This window comes from Neophocaena asiaeorientalis, unplaced genomic scaffold, assembly GCF_003031525.2.
Source record: "Neophocaena asiaeorientalis asiaeorientalis breed wild unplaced genomic scaffold, Neophocaena_asiaeorientalis_V1.1 scaffold449, whole genome shotgun sequence".
Lineage (NCBI taxonomy): Eukaryota > Metazoa > Chordata > Mammalia > Artiodactyla > Phocoenidae > Neophocaena > Neophocaena asiaeorientalis.
Window position 1 is genome coordinate 3,602,628 of NW_020175027.1, and position 25,960 is coordinate 3,628,587.

General features: G+C 35.5%; 1 protein-coding gene across 3 annotated transcripts in view; it reads left to right on the top strand.

The window, feature by feature from the left end:
• Positions 1-25,960, top strand: part of ZCCHC7 (zinc finger CCHC-type containing 7) — a 239,797-nt gene that overhangs the window by 176,424 nt on the left and 37,413 nt on the right. For all 3 annotated transcript variants that reach the window (XM_024763061.1, XM_024763059.1, XM_024763060.1), the window contains exons 3-5: positions 5,851-5,894; positions 7,109-7,234; positions 8,396-8,566. In XM_024763061.1, the coding sequence (XP_024618829.1) occupies positions 5,851-5,894; positions 7,109-7,234; positions 8,396-8,566 (341 nt within the window). The remainder of the gene's footprint in view (positions 1-5,850; positions 5,895-7,108; positions 7,235-8,395; positions 8,567-25,960) is intronic.

Here is a 25,960-nt window from a genome sequence, read left to right on the forward strand (position 1 = left end):
TGCCGCGGAGCAACTAAGCCCGTGCACCACAACTGCTGAGCCCACGTGCCACAACTACTGAAGCCTGCACGCCTAGAGCCCATGTTCCACAACAAGAGAAGCCACCGCAATGAGAAGCCCTTGCACCGCAACTAGAAACAGCCCGCACACAGCAACAAAGACCTAACACAGCCAAAAATAAATAAATAAATTTTATAAATTAAAAAAAAAGACACTCAACAGTGTACCTCAGTAGCAACCAAGGGGGGAAAAAAATTACTAGGCATTCAAAAAAGCAGGAAAATGTCACTCATAACCAGGAGAAAAATCAGTCAAGTGATACAAACCTAGAAATAACAGAGATATGAAATTAGCAGCAGGGACTTTAAAACAGCTGTTAAAAATGTACTCTGAAATTTAAAGGAAGGGAGAAATATAATAAGAGAAATGAGAGGTATAAAAAAGAAGCAAATGGAACTTCTAGAGCTGAAATATATATTTGAGATAAAAAATTTACTGAATAGGCATAAGTACAAATTAGATTATTCAAAGGAAAATAATAAGAGAGTATTATGGACAACGTTATGCCCATAATTTCAACAATTTAGACAAATTCCTTGAAAGTCACAAATTATCAAAACTGGCCCAAGAAGAAATAGAAAATGTGAATAGCTCCATATCTACTTAAAAAATGGAATTACTGTTTTAAAACCTCCCTACAAGTAAAATTCTTGATCCACAAACAAGGAAAACTCCAACCTAGATGAATTCACTGGTGAATTCTATCAGATATTTAAGGAAGAAATAATACCAGTCCTACACAAACTCTTCCCAACACTTCCCGAACTCTTGTGAGGCCAGTTTTACACCAGTATCAAAACCAGACAGACATTATAAGAAAAGTATAAGCCAATATCCTTCATGAACACAGATGTAAAAATTCTTAATAAAAGCAAGTTGAATTCTGCAGCATATTCTAAAGAATAATACATTCTAACCAAGTGGAGTTAATCACAGAATACAAGGTTGGTTTAACATTTGAAAATGAAATCACTGTAATTCACTGTATTAAGAGAATGAGAGAGGAAAAACCATGGGCTTTCTCAGGTGATAGAGAAAAGGCACTTGATAAAATTCAACACACATTCATATTAAAAACTCAGGAAACTAGGAATAGAAAGGAATTTCCTCAACCTGTTATGAAAAATCTACAGCAAACAGTATACTTAATTGTGAAAATCTGAATGTTTTTTCCCTAAAATTGGGAACAAAGCAAAGATTATCTGCTGTCACCACTAATATTGAGTATCATAATGGAAGTCCTGCATAAGGCAGTGAGGTAGGAAAAAGAAGGAAAAGGCATACAGATTGGAAAAGAGGCAGTAAAACTGGCTTTATTCACTGTATTCGTCAGAGTAATGCCCATTAAAATCATAATGAATACTACTTCACACCCATTCTAAGGTTAAAATTTAAAAGACTGACAATTCCAAACTTGGCACAACCAGTATGGACATCCCTTTAAAAAGCTAGAAATAGAACTACCATGTGATCCAGCTATCCTACTCCTGGGCATATATCCAGAGAAAACCATAATTTGAAAGAACACATGCACCCCAGTCTTCGTGGCAGCACTGCTTACAATAGCCAAGACATGGAAGCAACCTGAATGTCCATCAACAGATGAATCGATAAAGAAGATATGGTATGTATATACAATGGAATATTACTCAGCCATAAAAAAGAATGAAATAATACCATTTGCAGTGACATGGATAGACCTAGAGATTATCATACAGAGTAAAGTAAGTCAGACAGAGAAAACAAATATGGTATCACTTATATGTGGAATCTAAAAATATGGTACAAATGAACTTATTTACAAAACAGAAATAGAGTCACAGATATAGAAAACAAACTTATGGTTACCAAGAGGGAAAGGGGGGGGAGGGATAAATTGGGAGATTGGGATTGACATATACACACTACTATATATAAAATAGATAATAAGGACCTACTGTATAGCACAGGGAACTCTACTCAATACCCTGTAATGACCTATATGGGAAAAGAATCTGAAAAAGAGTGGCTATATATTTATGTCTGATTCACCTTGCTGTACAGCAGAAACTAACACAGTGTTGTAAATCAGCTATACATCAATAAAATTTTTTTAAATAACTGAAATTCCAAGTATTGGTGAGATTATGAAGCTAGCTGGGACTCTCATACAATGCTGATAAGAGTGTAAAATGATACAGTCACTTTGGGAAAATTTGCCAGTTTCATATGAAGGTAAAGACATACTTACCATATCTAATAATTCTACTCCTAGCTATTTTCCCAAGGGAAATGAAAACTTATGTCAAGTAAGAAGAAAGAGTCTCACTAGAATGTTTATTGCTGCTTTATTTATAATTTAGAAAAACTGGAAGCAACCTAAATGTTCTTCAGGAGATGAACAGCTAAACAAATTGTTGTAGCCACACAGTGGAATACTGCTCAGCAGTAAGAAAGGAACAAACTACTACTACCTAACAACATGAATGATGACTTTCACAAATATTCAGAGTGAAAGAAGCCATATACAAAATGGTACATAATGTATGATTCTATTTATATGCAGTCCTAGAGCAGGCAAAATGAACCTGTCGTGAGCGAAAGCAAATCAGTGGTTGCCTCGGGTGGGGGACTGATTGCAAATATGCTCAAGGTGATGTTTTGGGATGATGGAAATGTTCTACATTTGATTTTTGTGGTGGTTACACAGGTGTGTACGTTTGTCAAAATGCATCATACTGTATTTTTTACGTGGGTATATTTTATAATATGTAAATTATACCTCAATACAGTTTTCTTTTATGGCACAGCCTTCTGTGACTTTTTTCCCCTTTCTCCCTAAATTCAGATATCTGCTCTTCCTCTGAATTTACCATAGTATCTTGTTTGGTTCTCTCCTACTCCTTTTCTTTTTATCTTTTTGTGTTTGCCTAAGTTATAAGCTCTTATCAGTTTTGTTTACCCTATAGCACCTTGCTTATTCTAACCTTTCAATACATGTTTGTTAAACTGAGCTAATTTAATGCAAAGAGAGTTATCAGTTATTGTTTTGATTATAGTTCTAAAGTCTGAAAAGAATCATAGTCCTGGATCTTAGCAAGACAAGGCTATAAAGCGTAAGAGTTGATATTAGGCATCTTTAGGGCAGTCCTAATTTTACACTTTAGGGCAATCCCATTTTATATTCTGTGGCATTGGCTGGTACACACATAGAAGGCAGGTGCTCCCAGGCCCTGTGGGAACTTGTCTTTAAGGCAAGACACTCTGTGTTGGTTGCAAAGACCTGGAGGATTCAGGTAATGTAGACTAAGTAACAATGTATTTGATTCCAGTAATGAATGAAAATTTGATAGAATCACAGAAACTTAGTGCTAGAAGATGCCATGGATACCACTTTATCCAACCCATTACTAAACAGACCCAGAGAGGATAAATAACCTGCCCGACACCACACAGCAAATAAGAGATAGGGTTAAGTCTGGAGCCCACATTTCTGACAAGTCCCTTACCAGAAATTGAGCAAAGTGGAGAATTGGCTGCCTGTGGAAGTTCTAATGAGTTGCTCTTAGACAAAGCTTCCATTAGGTTGGGATTTGGAGTTAAGGAGCAAACAGGATAGGTATTAGAGTCAGTTATTGCTAGGGTAGAACCAAAACTGAACCATGAGTAGGGCCAAGAGTTGACTTATATTTTCCTCGTGATGTCTTTACTTCATTTACCACCCAGAAGTCTGATTTCACTTGTAATTGAAGCCTATTTTGTGTACTTGCTGACAAATTTTCTACAGTAAGAATATACTGTAGCTTGTCGAGGAGGAGTTAGTATGTAACCTAGAATATTGTTGAATTCCACGGGTATGTTAAAACAATCTAAATGGAGCTGATCTCCCTTGTAAACCTTTCCTTCTTTCAATATTCTCTGTTCATGTGTAAATTTATTGGAGTTTGGGGGTGGTAACAGTTGCTATTTTGCATTTCCTTGGTTTGGGAGTTGCTTTTTTAAGGACAATATTAAGCCAGTTTTATAATTAAAGTGATTTTAAGTGGTCATTTTGAGTTTTAATGATGAAGGACATGGAGGTACAAAAGGCAGCTTTGAAAGTTACAGCAAAGCATGCTCCTTAGACGAATCCTTTGAATGAAAGAATAATAGCGTGGATGGTGATGATGAAGCTGCTGCTATTTAATGTATTCTCCACTCTCAGTATATGGATGCAGCCTCCGAATTTTACAAAGGAAATAATCATCAGCACAGCATCTCTGCTCTCCTATGGATTGGTCTTTTTGTAAAGCAGCCTCTTGGTTTTCTTAGTAAAGGTATTTTATTTTAAAATGTATCTCGAGACACTTACTCCTGGTAGGCCTGGGAAAATGTAGATTACTTCATGTCTCTTCAAAATTCCTTTCAAAGAAGAGTCAAGCTCAATTTGTGTTTTTGAGATAGAGAAGAAGAGTAGATAGGAGGAAGGAGGAAATCTTTGCTTTGGGGGAAGAAAAAATCTTTCAGTCCTTTGTTGACACCTTAACTTCTGCATTAGTCATATGTCCCTTCCTCCTTGGCCATGGATGGACCAAGGGAATAGCAGCCATTTGCAAGTTTGTAAAGGGGCAGTGCAAAGAGAAGAAAACAGCTGATAAAGAAAAATGTAGGGCTCCCACCCCCGTAGGTTTTTACAGTTATATTTTTAGATTGGTCACTGTCTTCTGGATATTTGGCCTTCTGTTTTTGCTCTTTTACTTCACTATTTTTGATGTTGTAAAATACAGTGCTAAATTCCTAGCTCTAATCATGAGATAGTATTCAGAGTCCACCTTACAAAAATGTTACAGTGAGAAGCTGGCGGACACAGGGACACAGTTAATACTGATATTGGAAGGAAAAACCTTTCTTCTACCTACTTGGGTCTGAATGGTGGGGGACCTGCGAGTTAACTGACAATGGAGAGAGTTACAGGAGAAAAGACCAAGGGTGGAAGCACTCAGTAATGAGTAACTCACTAAATAGCCAAAGGTAAAGGTTTGTATACTAACTTAACAAAAGGGAGGATTTAGGGCTTCAGAAGATAGAAGGTTTTTTTGTTTGTTTGTTTGTGGTATGCGGGCCTCTCACTGTTGTGGCGGAGCACAGGCTCCACGCTCAGGCTCCGGACGCTCAGGCTCAGCGGCCATGGCTCATGGGCCCAGCCGCTCCGCGGCATGTAGGATCTTCCCAGACCGGGACACAAACCCGTGTCCTCTGTATCGGCAGGCAGACTCTCAACTACTGCGCCACCAGGGAAGCCCTGATAGAAGGTTTTGATGTGCTTGTTTACACAGTTTTGGGGGAATGTCCTGGTACCCAAGGTCAGTGACTTTCCTGACTAGAGACTTCTGAGTTGGGGAGAGGGGCTGTAGCAGCTGACTCACAAAGCAGGCTTTTAGTCAGATAAGGGAAGTTCAGATAAGATTTCTCTCTGCACCTGCTGTTGGGTTTTTGGTCCCTTCAGTGATTTTTATATATATATATTTGTTTATAGTTTGATGGTTTTTAAAGCATTTTCATGTATCTCACTTATTTCGCGCAATATTTTTTAGGTATACAGGGAAAATACTATTATTCCCATTTCAAAGGTAAGGAAACTGAGATTAAGAGAGGTTAAGTATTTGTTCAGAGCCACACAAATAATGACGGTGTCAAGATAAGATGTTAAGGGGTTCACATTTCTCACTACACCTTTGGGGTTCAATTTCAATACTGACAGATTGAATAATTTATTGTCAATCAAGTGCTTTAAAGGTGTCAAGATCGAGTAACATTTTATTTGTTTTGTAGGAGAAGATGGTGTAAACTGGTTCATCAGTGACAAAGACGTTGAGGTAAAATCAAAACAGTTTTGAAGTTATGAATAATAGAATAATAATTTTCTTTGAGGTGTAGTTTCACTTCATTATGATGACTTTATAAGCTTTTTAAAAGTAGCAGCAGTCCAAGTATCTTGTAAGAAAAAGTTTAATTTTAGTCTATGGGTGATTGAATTTTTCAGAAGCCTATTTCAGCCTTGATTTTTGTCAGTCAGTTAATTGCCATAATGATTTAGTCCCCTTTCCCTTTTGTTTCTTCTCTGCTATGGTAAGTCCTCTCAGCCCATTTTGCCTGATACCACTAAAGATCAACACCGGAAATAACTGCTTCTTCAGTGTAAGGAAATGGTTAGTCTATATTTAGGATGTGGCAGGTGTTTGTCTTTGTCAATTATTAGCCTTAATTATGACAGATGGCTAGAAAAGAGAGTAATTTTACAAGTTGGTATAAGGAAAATGTTAAGAGATAATTAGATTGTGTCTCCTTTTGAGGCCTACTTGGCCAGTTCAGCAGAATAACAAGTAAAAGATGAAAGTTTTTTTCAAAGATGGCATTGTACCAAACAAGATAAAAGCATGGTTGGCATTTAGGTGTTCCTCTTTAGATAGTCCATATGATATGCTTTGCTAATGTTCTCTTGCAAGATACTGGATTTTGGCTAGAATTAGATCAGTGTAGGCAGAATGGATCTTAAAAGGACTCTAGGGGAAGGAAATTATCTCATTCTCTCTTAGAAATTAAAATCCAGTTTGTAGGCAGTAACCCTGGGCTGTTCAAAAGAAGGAATGTATTTGGCCACTATGTGGTTTTATAACTTTATAAAGGACAAAATCATAAAAAACACCAACCCCTAACTAAAAATTTAAGCAAGTTTCTCATTCAGAAAAATGTGGTATATATCCAGATATATGTCAGCAATATCTTTGACTCTGAATGCCACTGGAATGTCTAAATGATGCATTTCAGTGCCCCTACTAGACCTGAACCGTAAGTAGAGAAAGATAAAAAAGAAATGGAACCATATGGAGAAGTGTAAAAGAATAGGGGAGATGCGCAGACAAAAAGTAAAAAGTAGAGCTGTTTTCATGGCACCCCTTTTAAGTTTTTCTAACTCCTTTTAAGAATACAAAGTTCCCTGTTTCTAAGTTCTAAATTGAACAGATTGTGACTGTTAATTCTCTTGAACAGAGTGAAATAATTTTAATTCTTGATCTTTTTTTTCCCTTAGGCACAGATAGGTAAAAAAAGAACATCTGGAAGATGGGCCCACCGCTACTATTCAGTCAACAAAAATGTTACCTGTAGAAATTGTGACAAATGTGGCCATTTGTCAAAAAACTGCCCCTTTCCACAAGTATGTGAAATACGTAATGTGTCTTTCCACATTGTTAAAATCAAAATCATAGGGTTAGAACCCTTACAACCTTACAATTCAAATGTTATATAATATATGTGTTAAATTTCTTATTACATGTTTATGTAGGTCGCAGCCTAGAGTAGTAGTAAAGAACAATAAATCTACAGCCAGAATCAATTTCAGCATCCTATTAGTAGTTGTACAACCTTAGGCAAATCATTTCACCTTTTGTGCTTCTCTTTTCTTTTCTATAAAATGAGAAGATTGAATCAGATTGATTCCTGAGACTCATTTCACTTCTAAACCTTCTACTTTATGACACGGCTTGTTTCATTGTGGGATAATTTTCATTGTTAGAAAATTATAATTTTAGGCATTTATAAATGTTTATTGATGTAAATTATGTTAAACAGATACATCAGTCTTTGAAATAACACAGAACTCTTAGACATTTCTTTTTCTTTTTTTTTTTTTTTTTGCGGTACGTGGACCTCTCACTGCTGCGGCCTCTCCCGCTGCGGAGCACAGGCTCCGGACGCGCAGGCTCAGCGGCCATGGTTCACGGGCCCAGCCGCTCTGCGGCATGTGGGATCTTCCCGGATCCGGGCACGAACCCGTGTCCCCCGCATTGGCAGGCGGACTCTCAACCACTGCGCCACCAGGGAAGCCCCTTAGACATTTCTTGACACTAGTAAGCCCTTAACAAATATTCCTTCCCTTACCAACTTCCTCTCCCAAATGATTGCCTTTCAAATATTTGAGATGGCTCTCTTGTTTCCTCTTTGTCTTTGCCTGGCAAAGCAGCCTCTTTCTGTATCTGTTGCTCCTATGACTTAGCTTCCAGATCCTCATCATCCTACTTTCCCTCTCAGACACATTCCACTTTGTCAGTGTTCTACAAGACAAGGCATAAGAAATAGATGCCAGATGATAGTACATGCAGACTAAGCCTTTTTGGCAACCAACAGGATACAGATGGTTTTGTTAAAGCTCTGATTTCAGACATTTTGTTTGATTTTATAATTATGCTCAAGACCTTCATTGTGTTCCCAAATTGGAAATAACTTTTTATGGAATTATACTGAAAAAGAAACAGTAGTATTCTATTTGAGACTGAAGTATTTTGCTAAAGAGATTTTCTGTTTGTCTGCCACATAGAAAGTCCGCTCCTGTTGCCTCTGCTCCGAGAGAGGACACCTCCAGTATGCCTGTCCGGCCCGCTTTTGCTTAGACTGTTCTTTGCCTATGTCTTCTACTCACAGATGTCTTGAAAGATCTTCCTGGAGAAAACGGTGTGACAGATGTGATATGATAGGCCACTATGCTGATGTGAGTATCCTGCATGTAACTAATTTGTTGGACTTTGGGGGCATTGTGCCAATCTGTAACCATCTGCCAGCCTACTTAAAAGCATGTTTACTATGCACTGTGTATAATGATAGTCATGTCCCTTTGGCCACTGATCATGTAAATCAGTGCTCTAATATCTCAGGATAGGGATCCTACTGAATGGGTTCATCAGGAGGCAGCATCAATAAATCTTGTAAACCTGTGCTGGCTTCTTTGGCTTAATGTGCTTGCCAAAGTACAGGTTGTAATTAAAGAGGTATGTAATAAATAACATGTAAAATTTGTGTACTTATTCATTCATAGTTAGATGAAAATATATATATAAACACTTAACAGTTGTATACAAAGGTCTATATGAAGCCTGCCTTGATGCTGCTTATTAGTGGCTCTTGGTGGTATAATATTCTCATGCAAGAAGGACAAGCCACCAATACTTTAAATATGCTTATCTTAGATCTTTCTTTAGATTTAAGAAGACAAAAGTAACTTAGAAGACATTTCAGTTACTTGTAGCATGTTAAATTTTAAAACATTGTTATTTTAGACGTCATTTTGCATCATATTATAAATGTCTGTGGGGTTTTAGTCACAGTTTCAACCAGAAGGGCTTATAGAAGTCAGTATCTAAAAAAAAGTAAGAATTTTTTCCCTTTAATTTGTGCTTCCCAAAGACATGATACAAAGCACAAATATTTTTAAAATTTTTCTTATATTGAATTGTACCTAGAGCCTTTTGCTTAAAAAATTAATATGACTTTCTTTTGGGATGAATTTCAGATTAAGACAAACTAGAATATGAATATTTGGTATATGGGTTTCTTGTGTAAATAATAAAAGAATTATTGATTGTAGTTTTTAAAGGATCTTTATAAACAAATCAAAATAGGATCACTGTCCTATAAGTTAATTTTTTTTCCACTTAATTCTTTATGAATGTGTCTGTCAGCTCATAAAGACTACCTTTCTCATGGCTAACTTTTATTCCATTTTTACCAATTTACCCAGCCATTTCTCTGCCAATACATTTAGATTTATACTGTTACTCATTTTTTTTTTAAGCAAACATTGCTGCTGTAAACACCTTTTTATATATCTGCATACATGTAAGAGTATTTTGGTAAGTCATATTCTAAATGGAATTGTGTAATTAAAGGATATGTACATTTATCTCTGGATAAATATTGTCAGATTGTTCTGAAAGATTGTACCAGTGTATCCACTTGCTAGCAGTGTTTAAGAGTACTCTGAACCCTAGCTGTAATCAATCTTTAAAATTTTTGTCCCATCAGATAAGGAGAAAATGGTATCTTACTGTTTTAATTTCTATTTCTTAGGCCCCTAGTGAGGTTGAATATGAGTCTTAAGACAAGTTATAGAGATAGAAGTTGTCGTTTCATTCCAAAGTAGTTTAAACTTATATTTCAATATTTACTAAGTTTTAAAAATAGTAAATTCTAAGTTTTCTTAGTTTTATTCTGTTGTTCTCTGCATTGAGTTGTCAATTATAATTTCTTAGAAAGATTTTCTAGTTTGGACGTTAGGTTTAAAAGCATATTTTTTAACTTCTTTCTTCCAAAGGACTCTTATAGGTATGGTCTAATTTGCGTGTGATAACAGAAGAGGCTCAGACATTGTCATGAGCAGGTTTTTTGAAATAAGAAACTATAGTACAGAACAGTTAAGAATGGTTTGTAAAAGGTTATATAATTAGCTGTGAATTAAATCTATAGCTCATTCTGCTTAACTTCTTAAGTTTGGCCTCTAATGTGTGTTAAACTCTTCATTTAAAATGGCCTTGAGGATTAATAACCCCAGTGAATATAAGTTTTTAAGATAGGGTTAGACTGTGGCTGACTTCAGAGAAGGCATCACCCTTTCTCCTAAATCTACCAAGACCTACCGTTGGGTTTTTTTTTGTTTTTTTTTTAATTACATGATGAAAGTTCTGGACATGAATTGATCTTTTCTCAGCCTGCCCACCTGGTATAGAATTCCCTTGGAGCCCAATCCAACCTGGGCTCCACTGACTCCTTCTGAAGAAACTTGAAGTCCTTCCACCATCCCAGAAGGTCTTCATGAGGATTCACTTGGGAGCAGTTTCATTCTGGCCCCTGGTTGCTGGGACTATTCAGCTATTCCCACACATGCTTTAAATCTGTCTTGAAACCTGGTCCTCCACAGAAAATATTGTTTCCCTTGCAACCTTCTCAAATGCTTGCTGCTCATTCTCTCTTGACCCACATACCTCTGACTTAGGTTGATTAGGATCAGCCTCTTTCTCACCTGCCATGACTGCTTCTAAATCATTTCTCCTCCCTCTTTGTGTAGGTATCCTTGACTCATTTGAAGCTAAAACCCTCTGACAATACTGTTCTCCACCCTTCTTTGTCATTTTCATCTTCTCACCTACTGGGATTTATGAAGCCCTGGGTAACTATAGATGCCCTAACCTCTTATAAATTAAGGAGATCAAGAAACTTCCATTTTTGCTTTATACATCCCTATAGCCACACCAGAATCTCTGTAATGCCAGAGTACCAGTTAAATGTGCAAAGAGAATTAGTAATGAAAACTCATGAGTCATACTCACATTCTTGCTATAATGACTCCTGAACTCAGCTTGGAAAGCTCTTTATTTGTTAACTACTATGTAAAAGTATTTGGGTGAAATTCCAGAGTTTTGCAGTGTAAAGGATAGACAGATGACTCAAGGCCTACTAAAGTCTACCTGGAGGGAAGACACATGGGAGCACATGTATATGTATAGCTGATTCACTTTGTTATAAATCAGAAACTAACACACCATTGTAAAGCAATTATACCCCAATAAAGAGGTTAAAAAAAAAAAAAAAAAAAAATCTACCTGGATCACTGGTACCTCCCAAAGGAAGAGAATCTGAAGTATGTAAAGAATCCCAATTTTGAATCTACCACAGATTCTCTCCTCTTGCTGATAGCTTTTAAATAAACCAAGAATCTTAAACTGTCTATACACATTTATCTTGCACACACAGTCCCATTCTGTGGGCTATATCTGACATTACCAAGATAATAATAGCTATAATTAGTTGAGTATTTACAGTGTTTTAAGTACTATGCTAAGTTCATTACCTATTAAGGGGGAGTGGGAGTGCTTTGTTCACTGCTGTATCCTCAGTGCTTAGTAGGTGCTCAGTAGATTTTTGTGATTGCACCAGAGTCATTTATGTAATCCTCATTACCATCATATGAGATAGATACTATTTATTATTACTACCATTTTACAAAAGAGAAAACCAGGACATTGTACGCTTAGGGTTTACCCAAGGTCTCAAAGTTAAAATGATGCTGTACTTCATGAATGTACATAGAGAAAGTTCACTTACTGACTCATGAATGTACATAGAGAAAGTTCACTTACTGACTTACTGACAGTCTAGACATTGTCAGTTTAACTCCTTCTCAGAAGATCCTTTCAAGTTTCTGTCTTAAACCTGCAGATATTGTGGATCTAATAAACAACTTTGATAATAAACTTATGATAATTAAAATATCAATACATTATAAAATAGATGAAGAAAAATATTTTCCAAATAAAAATAATTTATTTTAAAAGTTTTCAGCTCTTCAAAGAATTTCTGAGGATCAGCAAAGCATTGTAGACTGTTAATTTTCAGCCACAGAACCAAGTCTGTGATACCATAGAACTGTGCTTCTCACAAAAGACCATCTCAGCCTTGGCAGTCTCTGTTGTTGAGATTGTCACCCTTTTACATTAAAGCATAATGACTGAGTTAATCAGCATCAGATATAATTGCAACCTGAACGTGAATTTTCTTCCTTTCTCCAGCAGTTTTTTCTCAAATTTCCTGCTCAGTCTTCTATCCCAATTCATACTAAATAACTCCTTTAACCATCATTTATAAGAATAAAATGCCATCTATTTGTGGGGCATTCAGCACTTGAGTCACTCCTTTAAGTCAGATTTTTAAATGTAGTGGGAGAAAATAATCCATAGGATATATTTCACTTGATTCCTTTCTTTAAATATTTGATTCTATAAAAAAGAATCTCTTAAGTATCACTGTATACTAAAATATTTTTAGCAACTCGAAAGTTTATTTTAAAAATGAGAACTCAATATAAGCTGTGTAGGCTTTCGCATAGACATTAGTGCCCAGTGAATGTCTCCTCAACAAATATATACATAAAACTGAAAACTAGTATTTTTTTAGTTTAATTTTGGTGATTTTTTTTTTTAAGTTTAGTTTAATCACGGGGATTTCCAGCACGAAATGCAGAGTACCTACTACAAGTATCACCTCTTATCCTTTTCACAGTCTTATTGAGATATTACTGGCCAGAAATAAGACTGGCTGGAACACAATTGTTGAGCTGAATAATTAAGCCAAGATTTGACTTAAAGACTTCCTTAATTCAAATATTTGGTTTTGTTTAATAATTATTAGTTCTGCCTTTGTTCAAAAACATTTCCACTGTTCCACCATCCAAATAAACTTTCTATATTTATCAAAAATTTGTTGGTTGCCTACTACATGCTAGGCAGTAATCCAAGTACTAAAGAGATAAAGATGAATAAGATATGGTCCCCGCCTTTGTGGAACTCAGAGTATAGTAAGAAAGGCAGATGTAGGGGGCTTCCCTGGTGGCACAGTGGTTGAGAGTCTGCCTGCCGATGCAGGGGACATGGGTTCGTGCCCCGGTCCAGGAAGATCCCACATGCCGCGGAGTGGCTGGGCCCGTGAGCCATGGCCGCTGAGCCTGCGCGTCCGGAGCCTGTGCTCCACAACGGGAGAGGCCACAGTAGTGAGAGGCCCGCGTACTGCAAAATAAATAAATAAATAAATAAATAAAAAAGAAAGGCAGATGTGTAAAAGAATGTAAAAAGTGATGTGTTGGAGATGCATCAAGAATGGTGAAAATTAAATAAGAGAGTATCAGAAGACTAAGCTTTGTGACTTGCAAATAATACATACCTGGAAAGTGTAGAAAATGACCTAGACCATAGGAGGGAGCCAAGTAACTCTGCCTATAATAACATGTCACCTGTCTTTGGAAATATCAGCTGCAAAGTAATGCCATAGGAATTCTCAATCCAGGTAAGTGAGTTTTCCTGTAATCATATGGACTTGAGACATACATGAGGGTCAGTATTTTCTGAGCATTTGTTTGCTTGCCTACTTGCTCTTATGTTTGAAGACAGGACAAAATAAGGAAGAAAATCACTAGCCATTTCTGGACTGTTTTTCCTTTCTAACTCTATATCTTTTCCTCTCATGGAAAGTCACTTTTCTTTTTTTTTTTAATTAATGTTTATTGGAGTATAGTTGATTTACAATGTTATGTTAGTTTCTGCTGTATAGCGAAGTGAATCAGTTATACACATATATCCACTCTTTCTTAGATTCTTTTCCCATATAGGTCATTAAAGAGTATTGAGTAGAGTTCCCTGTGCTATACAGTAGGTCCTTATTATCTATTTTATATATAGTAGTGTGTATATGTCAATCCCAATCTCCCAGTTTATCCCCCCACCTTCCCTCTTGGTAACCATAAGTTTGTTTTCTATATCTGTGACTCTATTTCCGTTTTGTAAGTACGTTCATTTGTACCGTTTTTTAGATTCCACATATAAGTGATATCATATGATATTTGTCTTCTCTGTCTGACTTCACTCTGTATGATAATCTCTAGGTCCATCCATGTCACTGCAAATGACATTATTTCATTCTTTTTTATGGCTGAGTAATATTCCATTGTATATATGTGCCACATCCTCTTTATCCATTCATCCGTCAGTGGACATTTAGGTTGCTTCTATGTCCTGGCTATTGTAAATAGTGCTGCAGTGAATCCTTCCAAATTATGGTTTTCTCCAGATGTGTGCCTAGGAGTGGGATTGCTGGATCATATGGTAGCTCTATTATTTTTAGTTTTTTAAGGAGCCTCCATACTGTTTTCCATAGTGGCTGTACCAATTTACATTCCCATCAACAGTGTAAGAGGGTTCCCTTTTCTTCACACCCTCTCCAGCATTTATTGTTTGTAGATTTTTTGATGATGGCCATCTGACTGGTGTGAGGTGATACTTCATTGTAGTTTTGATTTGCATTTTTCTGATAATAAATGATATTGAGCATCTTTTCATGTGTCTCTTGGCCATCTGTATGTCTTCTTTGGAGAAATGTCTATTTAGCTCTTCTGCCCATTTTTTGATTGGGTTGGGGTTTTTTTTTGATATTGAGCTGCGTGAGCTGTTTGTATATTTTGGAGATTAATCCCTTGTCGGTCACTTCATTTGCAAATATTTTCTCCCATTCTGTGGGTTGTCTTTTCGTTTTGTTTATGGTTTCCTTTGGTGTGCAAGAGCTTTTAAGTTTAATTAGGTCCCATTTGTTTATTTTCATTACTCTAGGAGGTGGATCAAAAAAGATCTTGCTGTGATTTATGTCAGAGAGTATTCTGCCTATGTTTTCCTCTAAGAGTTTTATAGTATCTGGTCTTACATTCAGGTCTTTAATCCATTTTGAGTGTATTTTTGTGTATGGTGTTAGAGAATGTTCTAATTTCATTCCTTTACATGTACCTGTCCAGTTTTCCCAGTGCCACTTATTGAAGACACTGTCTTTTCTCCATTGTATATCCTTGCCTCCTTTGTCATAGATTAGGTGCCCATAGGTGCATGGGTTTATCTCTGGACCTTCTATTCTGTTCCATTGATCTATATTTCTGTTTTTGTGCCAGTACCATACCGTTTTGATTACTGTAACTTTGTAGTATAGTCTGAAGTCAGGGTGCCTGATTCCGCCAGCTCCATTCTTCTTTCTTAAGATTGCTTTGGCTATTCAGGGTCTTTTGTGTTTCCATACAAATTGTAAAATTTTTTGTTCTAATCTTGTGAAAAATGGTATTGGTAATTTGATAGGGATTGCATTGAATCTGTAGATTACTCTAGGTAGTATAGTCATTTTGACAATATTGATTCTTCCAGTCCAAGAACATGGTATATCTCACCATCTCTTTGTGGCATCTCTTATTTCTTGCATCAGTATCTTATAGTTTTCTGAATACCCATCTTTTGCCTCCTTAGGTAGGTTTATTCCTAGATATTCTATTCTTTTTGATGTGATAGTAAATATATCATAATTTAATACATTGTTTTAACCCTGGAAAGAATGATTCAGAGTATAATTTGTAACCTAACCACTTCTCCTGATTTCTACCACTATCACCCTGGCACAAGCTATGAGCATCTACTGCCTGGATTATTCTAATAGCTTCCTAAACCATTTCCCTGCCTTCTTGGCCCTTTATAGTCTGTTTTCAGCAGCTGACTGGGTAGTCCTTTTTAAACATAACCCAGATTACATCACTTCTCTGTCTAAAATCCTCAAATAAGACTTTGCATCTCCCTCAGAGTAAAAGCTAAAAGTCTTTACAGTCACCAACAAGGCCACATGTGGTCTGGCTTCTTGACAACATCTCCTTTATAGACATCCCTGTTGCCTACATCCCTGTTGCTTACTCCACCTGGTCTCCTTACTGCTGTTAGAAAGACCAAACATGTTTTCCCTCTACCTGCTGTTCCCTCTGCTGGGAATACTCTGCCCCCAGTTATCCACAGTGACTCACTCCCTCATCTCTTTCATGTCTCTGTTCAAATGTCCCCTTCTTAGAGAGCCCTTCCCTAACCACCCTAGTTAAAACCTCCAGCATTCCCTGCCCTTCTTCCCTGCTTTTTCTCTATAACACTTATATCTTACATTCTGTATATTTTTCTCTCCCCTCTAATTAGAATATAAGTTCCATGTCTGTTTTCAGACACATTCACTGCTGTATCTCCAGCTTCTAGAACAGTGCCTTACCCATGTAGGAGCTCAGTGGACTCCTAAATATATATGTATAATGGGATTATTGAGTAAGTAAATGTGAATGAATTAGAGACCATAGACTTCACTTACCTACTCATGCTCTAGTCAAATGGTTCTGAAGGTTGTCCAATCCTGCACTTAAATGTATAGGCTTGGACATTCTCAGCTTGACTCATTAAGAGATAAACATCTATGAATAATGTTTCAAATCAAGTTTCAACAGGCTTTCTAAAAGGTATAATATCTACAATATGTGTAAAATAAAATGAAGTTTCTAAGGCAAAAGAAATCCTTTTTCTATATTTCCCTTTCACTATCTTTAGTAATCCTAGTGTTTTAAAAAACATTTGCATTGCTGTCAAATGATTTTCTTCAGTGTCTCCTTTTTAAACCAATATTACAGGTATTGATGCAGTCCTGTGTTTTTGGTCTGTCAGCCCTCAGCTTTCATATGGAAAAATCTCATCTATCATTTTGTGATGGAATATACTGTATCTTCTTCATTGGCTTGAAAGGACAAATTCGAGAAAAGAAAATATAAAACTCAGATTATGATAACCTTTTATAATTCAAAGAATCATAGACAAACATTTTCCTGCTGAACTTGATTGAAGTAAGGACAAACCACTGACTTACATTAGATCTCCTTAAGAAAATGAAAATGCCTAAATAAGAGTAGATGAGTAAAAAATAAGTGTAATAAATGTGCCCTCTCCCCCCAAAAAAAAACTTTTAAAAGTTTTTCAAGGTACCACAAAATAATTTGGATAAAAGCACAATGCTGAAGAAGGAAGGGAATAATTTTGAAAAAAAGATTATCTCTGAAAAAACTAAAATATCAGAGGTATATCATTGTAATAGATTGATATGAATACTTAGTTTAAAATGTAGTTCTGCTGACACCTGAGCATTGAACCAACTTTTGAGAATAAAGAAAATCAGGTTAGATATACTTTGTTACTCTCATTTTTCACGATATTTCATTATTTAAAACATAATGTTGAAGGAAGAGGTCGTGGCTGGGATTGATTGATTTGCTTAATAGAAAAATAATTGTTGAATAGGCTTATAAGATACTTATTTCACCTGGGAGACCAGAATACGCCCCCAAGGAAGTTAAGTGTAGACTTCTATGTTAGAGGTCTCATTCTCTTGATGGGTCTTTGCAGAATTCATGATGTTAGTGAAAATTCATATGTGTTCATTGTTCAGGGAGTAAATCCCAGAATTAGTCATTAATAATATATTGGAACTGTTCCCAAACTACCTAAGAAATGAATATCTGAAACTTTTCGTGGTTAAAAATATGTTTAACCTTTTGGAAATAACCTTAGCAGGGAAAAAGTTCTACATTTTTAACTGACGGTATGTAATTTAGTACAAAGCGTGAAGAAGAGACCAGTCTTTACTTTGAAATTCAACTGAATGGTATCCTTTCTAGTCATCTCTGACTAACCTGATGAATTCCACCAGCCTCCCCAAGTTTCCCTATAGCACATGCCTCATGGCCTAGTATTAGTCACTTTCAGTAGAACTAGCCGGTGGAGAGCAGGTTTATGTTTTCTTTATAGAAGCTTTAAGAATAAGTTTGTAGAGGATAGAGATGGTTCTGTTTCTAGACCCCTAACTTACACCAAAAGAGGAGAAAGATTGTCCCTGAACAGTCTATAAAACAAGCAGCTCTAAAAATGAAAGGATAAATAAACTTTAGTATTTTATTGAGAATTTTATTTGGCTTAGGAATGAACCTAATCTTCAGTGCAGTCACATTGGGAAGACATGAGTTTTTGATAAATAGAGCAGCAGGCCACTGGGAATTTTGTTAAATTTCTGACTCATTCTATCATTATACTCCTCACCTTGGACTTAAATTTAACTTTTAAATCCAATAATAAGGACAAATTCTGAGACATAGTTATCTAAGTTATGAATTTGGAGAGTGAAATTAAGGAAGTCAGATCCTCATTAACACCTGGAAGGCTAAAAGTTTTGTTTACTAAGCATTACAGGCTAAGGTCAACTCCCATACATAATTATAAATATATATAATATATATATATATAATATATATAAATAAATAAATAAAATATATATTTTAAAATTCCATACAGCTTTTTGATTGGGTTCTGATCATCTCCCTCAAATAGTACATAATGAAGGAAAATACAGCAACTGGAAAAGATTTTCAACCTCTAAAAGTATTCAAAGTCTTAATTATGGACATCTATCTTTCTTAGCTTACTCATCGTTAAAAAGATAGCACTCTTTGATCCATGAACATGGATGTCTGCATTTGTTTGTGTCTTCTTATTTCTTTCAGCAAAGTCTTATCGTTTTCATTGTACAGATTTTTCACTTCCTTGGCTAAATTTATCCCTAAGTATTTTGTTGTTTTTGATGCTATTATGAATGGGATAGTTTTCTTTGTTTCTTGTTTTGATGCTTCATCATTAGTGTAAAGGAATGCTACTGTTTTATGTAAGTTGATTTTGTAACCTGCCACTTTACTGAAATCATTGATTAGTTCCAAGAGTTTTTGATTAACTGTTTGGGATTTTCTTTATATAAGATCATATTGTCAGCAAATAGTGACAGTTTTACTTCTTTCTTCCCAATTTGGATGCCTTTTATTTCTGTCTTGCCTAATTGCCCTAGGTAGGACTTCCAGTACAGTCAGCCCTCCGTATCCACGGGTTTCACATCTTTGGATACAAAGGGCCAGCTGTATGCATTGAACTATACCATTTTATACAAGGGACTTGAGCATCCAAGGATGCCAAGGATTTTAACACCCGCAGGAGCTCCTGGAACCAATCCCCCACAGATACCAAGGGACAACTATTACAGTGAATAGGAGTGGTGAGAGTGGGCAACTTTGTCTTGTAGCTGATCTCAGAAGAAACCCTTTCAGTTTTTCTTCATTGATTATAATGTTAGCAGTGGGTTTATTGTATATAGCCTTTATTATGTTGAGGTATGTAATGAATTACACTTATTAATTTGCGTCTATTGAAACATTCTTGCATCCACGTATAAATCACACATGGCCATGGTGTACAGTCCTTTTAATTGTTCTTTTTAAAAATTTATTTATTTATTTTGGGCTGCATTGGGTCTTTGTTTCTGCATGTGGGCTTTTCTCTAGTTGCAGTGCGCGGGCTTCTCATTGCGGTGGCTTCTTTTGTTGCAGAGCACGGGCTCTAGGCATGCGGGCTTCGGTAGTTGTGGCTCGTGGGCTCTAGAGCGCAGGCTCAGTAGTTGTGGCACATGGGCTTAGTTGCAGCATGTGGGATCTTCCTGGACCAGGGCTCGAACCTGTGTCCCCTGCATTGGCAGATGGATTCTTAACCACTGCGCCACCAGGGAAATCCTGGTTTGCTAATATTTTAAGATAACACCTCACAACTGTTAGACTGGCTATCAAGAAAACAAGTGCTTGTGAGGATGTGGTGAAAACGGAACCCCTTACACACTGTTGGTGGGAATGTAAATTAGTCCAACCACTATGGAAAACAATACAGAGATTCCTCGAAAAATTCAAAATAGATCTACCATATGATCCAGCAGTTCCCACTTCTGAGTATATACCCAAAAGAAATGAAATCAGGGTTTTGAAAAGATAGCACACCCATGTTTATTGCAGAACTATTCACAATAGCCAAGATATGGAAGCAACTCAAATGCTCATCAGTGGATGAACAGATAAAAAAGATGTAATATATATATCCAATGGGATATTATTCAGCCATGAGAAAGAAGGATATCCTGCCATTTGTGACAACGTGGATGTACCTTGAGCATATTATGCTAAGCAAGACAAGTCAGACAAAGATAAGTACTGTATGATATCACTTAAATGTGGAATCTAAAAAAAAAAACTTAAACCTGTAAAAAAAAAAACCTAGTAAAATGGTAGTTACTACGATATTGGAGTGAGGGGATAATATTGATGGTGTTTGAGGGTACAAACTTGTAACTAGCAGTAAGTAAAGCACAATATAATGAATATAGTGTATAATACTGTACTATAATGATGTAATATGATAAATATTGCTTCCTTGACAATCATATTACAGTATATAACTATCAAAGTAACACAGCTCAGCCATACACCTTAAATTTACAAATTGTAACATGTAAATTGCCTTACCTGGTTTAGGGATGCTTATACAGAACTCTTGGTTTAGCCTGCCAATGCAGGGGAAGCGGGTTCATTTATAAAAATCTGGGACAAAATGAATGGTCTTTTAATGGAGTAGATGATTTTCAGTGTAATAAAACATCCCTACTTTGCAGATCCCTCTATAATTATAATTCCTTCCCTGTTCCTCACAAACAAGCCAGACATCTGATTGAGAAAACTAAAACTTGATCACATCTAAACTTTTCCATGAATAAGTTGATCGGAGACCTGTGCAGTCCTTGGCAGATACCACCTCAGTTCCCAATACTGGCGAGATTCACATAAGCCTCCTTTTTTTCCTTTTTTTTTTCATTTTCTTTTCTTCTTTTTTTTTTTTAATGAAGCAATAAAAAATAGTTACAGGCATATGTGAAGAAATGGTAGAGTAAAAATGGAATCAGAGATAACCCTAAATGAGATAAAGTCACTACAGGAAATAGGAAACTGAGAAAATCCTAATTCATTCTTCACAGTGTGGATAGAGAAGATAGAGAAGCAATCCAAAGCAAAATGATCAAAGGAAATCCTGATCAAAAGAGCACACACTCAGTATGAGGGAGAAAAAAGGCCTACATCTAGACATATCCTAGTGAAATTTCTGGATATCAAACAAACAAAAATCATGCAAACAAAAAATCATGCAAACAAAAATATACATTACACATACACACAATCAAATTTTCATCAAACTTCTCCTGTGCAATACTAAATTCCAGAAGGCAGCGGAGAAATTTCTGGAGGCTAGAGCATTCAAAGAAAAATAGATGACACAGCCAAGCTGTTGTGCATTTATAAATTTATTGGAAAAGTCAGAGAATAAAATTAGCAGCAATGAACAGTGAAATCAGGAAAGCATACAGTACGTGTCTGAATACTTCCTCTTAATCTGCTTTTAAACTTAATACTAATTTTAGAAAAAAATTCTTTAAAAAATTTAAAATCTATAATAATGTGGATCATAGATAATTCCAATAAAATAAAAGTTTGTTTCAACTAAAAAAAGAGAAAATAGGCCATGTAACTTTTAGGTTACTAATTTAAAATAAGGCAAAGGATGGGCTTCCCTGGTGGCGCAGTGGTTGAGAGTCCGCCTGCCAATGCAGGGGAAGCGGGTTTGTGCCCCGGTCCGGGAAGATCCCACATGCCGCGGAGCGGCTGGGCCCGTGAGCCATGGCCACTGAGCCTGCGCGTCCGGAGCCTGTGCTCCGCAACGGGAGAGGCCACAACAGTGAGAGGCCCGCGTACTGCAAAAAATAAATAAATAAAATAAAATAAGGCAAAGGAAACTTAATATAGCAAACAATAGGGGAAATTGGAAACAATAAGAATATAAAAAACAAGAAGGATGAGAACAAAATTAGGACCAAATATATCAATTATCACAATAAATAAATATTAAATGCTCCTACTAGAAAACAAAGACACCAGTATCAGAAACCATAAAAGAAATAGAAGATAGATTTAAGAGAATAGATTTAACGTTTTTAAAAAGAAGTTTATCCAAAGAGACCTTTAATGAAGTTAAATGACAAACCACAGCTTGAAAAAGATTTTTATAAAATATGTCATGGGATAATTACCTATAATATATAAAATGCTCTTACAAATTAGTAGGAAGAAAAAAATGTCTCAATAATAATGATATTCAGTGTTAGGTTGTGCTGAGAAAGTACATTTGAAGAACCTTTCTGGAGTTTAAGTGATAGATGTTTGCAAAGATACAGCTATAAGAATGTTCACCTCAGAGTTGTTTATAATAATGAAAATTAGAAGCAACTCAAATATTTAACTTCAGGGCCAATTTAAGTGACTTAACAGTATGTTCCATATAATGGAATAACCTTAGGCATTTAAAATATGATGTGGAAATGAGTATTGAAATATAAAGAAGTTACTAGTATGTTAAATGAAATGCATAAATTTCAAAAGTTATGAAATATCCAATTTCTGTATAAATATACATATTTATATGTGTATATAGATTTGCATAGAAAAAGTTTGAAATGAAGTATTCCAAACTGCTTACTATAGTTATATCAAGAATTATAAAGGTTTTTAAAATTTCTGTTGGTCTTTATTTTCTGTTTTTGTAATGAGCATATATTCATTTTATAACTTTTTACCTTGAAATTTAATGTGCATTATTCTATTGCTGCTTATAAACATTTTAGGAATAGTGTGGTATGCAATCTAAGCCTATATTCATTTTTTTTTCTTTAATAATAAATTGACTCTTTTTTCTTTTGATGTTCAATTTATGAATATGTATAGATTTATGTAAACACCATCACAACCAGGATACAGAAGAGTTTTACCACCCTGAAAAACTCCCTCATGCTTTATAGTCACTCTCCCCTCATCCTTAACTTCTAGCAACCGTTAATCTGTTCTCTATTACTATAGTTTTGTCCTTTCAAGAATGCCATGTAAATGGAATCATACCGTTGTAAACTTTTGAGACCAGCTTCTTTCACGTAATATTTTGAAGACTCATATGAGTTGTTGTATGTATCAGTAGTTTGTTCCTTTGTAGTATTCCATTTTATGGATGTACTACAGTTTGTTTATCCATTGAGGCACATTTGGGTTATGTATAGCTTTTGACTATTACAAATAAATCTGCTATGAATATTTGTATACAGTCTTTGTGTGAACATAGTTTTCATTCCTCTGGAGTAAATTTCCAGGTGGAGATTACAGATCCTATGATAACTGTATGTTTAACTTTATAAGAAACAGCCATATTGTTCTCCAGAGTATGCATACCGTTTTGCATTCCCACCAGCAAAATGAGACTCTCAGGAAGATGAGAGTTCTAACTGCTCTGTATCCTCACCAGCATTTGTTATTGTCAGCCTTTTTTATTTTGCCCATTCTAATGGTTGTGTAGTACCTATCTCTTTGTGATTTTAGTTTGCATTTGCCTAATGGCTAACAATATTGAATATCCTTTTATATGTTTATTTGCCATCCTTATATCCTCTTTGATAAATTGTCCAGATATTTTCCTAACTTTTAATTAGAGTGTCTATTTCTGATTGTTGGGTTTTGAGAGGGTTTTTTTCAATATTTAGGATATGTCTTTCATTGGATATGTGATTTCCATAAATTTTCTCCCAGTCTATTACTTGTCTTTTTATTATTCTCTTGACAGTTTGTTTTGTTTGTTTGTTTGTTTGTTTGGCAGAGCAGAAGTTTTAAAATTTGGTGAAATCCAATATATCAGTTTTTTCTTATATGGATCAGGCTTTTGGGGCCGTTTCCAAGAACTTGTTACCCAACTGCAATTAGCAAAGATTTTCTCCTGTGTATTCTTTCAAACAGTTCCATGTTTTATATTCAGATCTATGATCCATTTTGAGTTCACGTTTGCATAAAGTATGAGGTTTAGATCAATGTTAATTTTTTTACCCTTGGGTGATCAATTGTTTGCTATTTGTTTTGAAAAGACTGTTCTTTCTCCATTGAATTGCTTTTGTATCTTTTTCAAAGATTAAATGACCACGTTTGTGTGAACTGATTTCTGGACTCTCTGTTCTGTTGCACTGATTTAGGTACCTGTCCCATCACCAATACCATACTCTCTTGATTTCTGTAGCTTTATAGTAAGTGTTAAAATCGGGTAGTTTGATTTCTTAAACTTTGCTCTTCTTTTATGAAATTACTGTAGCTATTCTTGTTCTTTTCCCTTTCCATTTAAGTTTTACAATGAGTTGTCTATACCTACAAAAAATCTTGATGGGACTTGGATTGATATTGTGTTCAGTCTGTGTAGATCACTGTGAGGAGAATTGACTCCACTATTTTGAGTCTTCCAATCCATGAACATAGTATATCTCTCCATTTATTTAGATCTGTAGTTTCTCTTGTCAGAGTTTTGTAGTTTTCAGTATATACAAATCCCCTCATATTTAGGTTTATACCTAAGTATTTCATTTTCTTGTAAATGGTATTGTTTCTTAAATTTTGGTTTCAATTTTTTATTGCTTATATATAGAAAAAAGTTTGGAGTGAAATATTCTGAAATGTTTGCAATTATCTCAGATGGTAATTATCTCAGGTGGCTTTTGTATTTTCTATTCTTACAATGAATATGTATTACTTTAATAATATTTAATGTTATTTTATTATTTTAAAAAAAAGCTTCTGGGGGTAAAATTAGTACAGTCTCAGCACAACTTTGGACCTAAAGGTGATTACTCATATACCTGACATATCCTGGATGCTATAAGATTCTTGGGAGAAGATGAAAAGAAAATTTTCCCAGGAGAATTCTGTGAGAATCAGAGAACTAGAACTGAATGACAGGGCATGATTATAAATAAAAGGAGTATAATGTAGTTGGCTAAGATGAATTAGGATTATTTTCAGTGATTTGAACCAGTTTGCTCTTCTATGTATCTGTTGTTTGTGATGGACTTTGTATAATTGGTTTATAAAGAAAGTCTAAATTTTCATTTTAAAATTATTTTACCTTTAGTTTATCACTTACTAATCTGGTTTAAAACTTCTGGTGCCTGCTAGTGAGCTTAAGGAAACAGGGTGGTATAGCACCTTTGAGAACTAGTTTACAGTTACTCAGAACATAAGTACCAATACCAAAGGGGTAATGAAATCAGCTCCTAGCAGTTATAATTAAAGGGTGTCATCAGCATAGAGTTTTAATTGTTTTTCAGGGGAAGTTTTGTTTGCTTGTTTAAAAATGGGAGATCTGAGTGTGCTGAAAGTTATAGAAAGAGGGAGTTAAGATGCCAGAGAGCCAGAAATAAGACCTCTCTCTTGACCTGTGTACATGGATTATATACTCACTACTAAAGTGGCCAGATAGGTTATCAAAATTATAGGGATCTATCCCTCCAAAGTTTCTCCTTTCTGCTACGCACTTTCCCGGCCTTCAGGTGATAGATCTCTGGTTCTATACGAAAGAAAGGCAAGAGGGAAAGGCTAGTAAGGAAGCTGGGGTTGTTATTATTGTTTAAACATTGTTGAAAAAAAGAATCAAGTAAGCTTGAGTAAACTGAAGAAGGGTATAGCAGCTTTGAGAATGATGTGGAGTACTTTTGTTTTTTACCAGTGATCAAAATATTTTAAGATTTTTTTAAAGTCCAAAGCTTAACTATAAAATACAAGATCAGATTTATCTGATCAAATATTCTTTTTTATATATTTTCAAACAACTAAAAACATTACTGAGGTGACCTCAGTTGAATATAAATAAAAATAGGTACTTGCCCATAGTAGATGTTCATTAATGTTTCTGGATTCTTTTTTTTTTTTTTTTCCTACGAGGAAGGTTGCCACAAGCAGCTAAATCCTAAC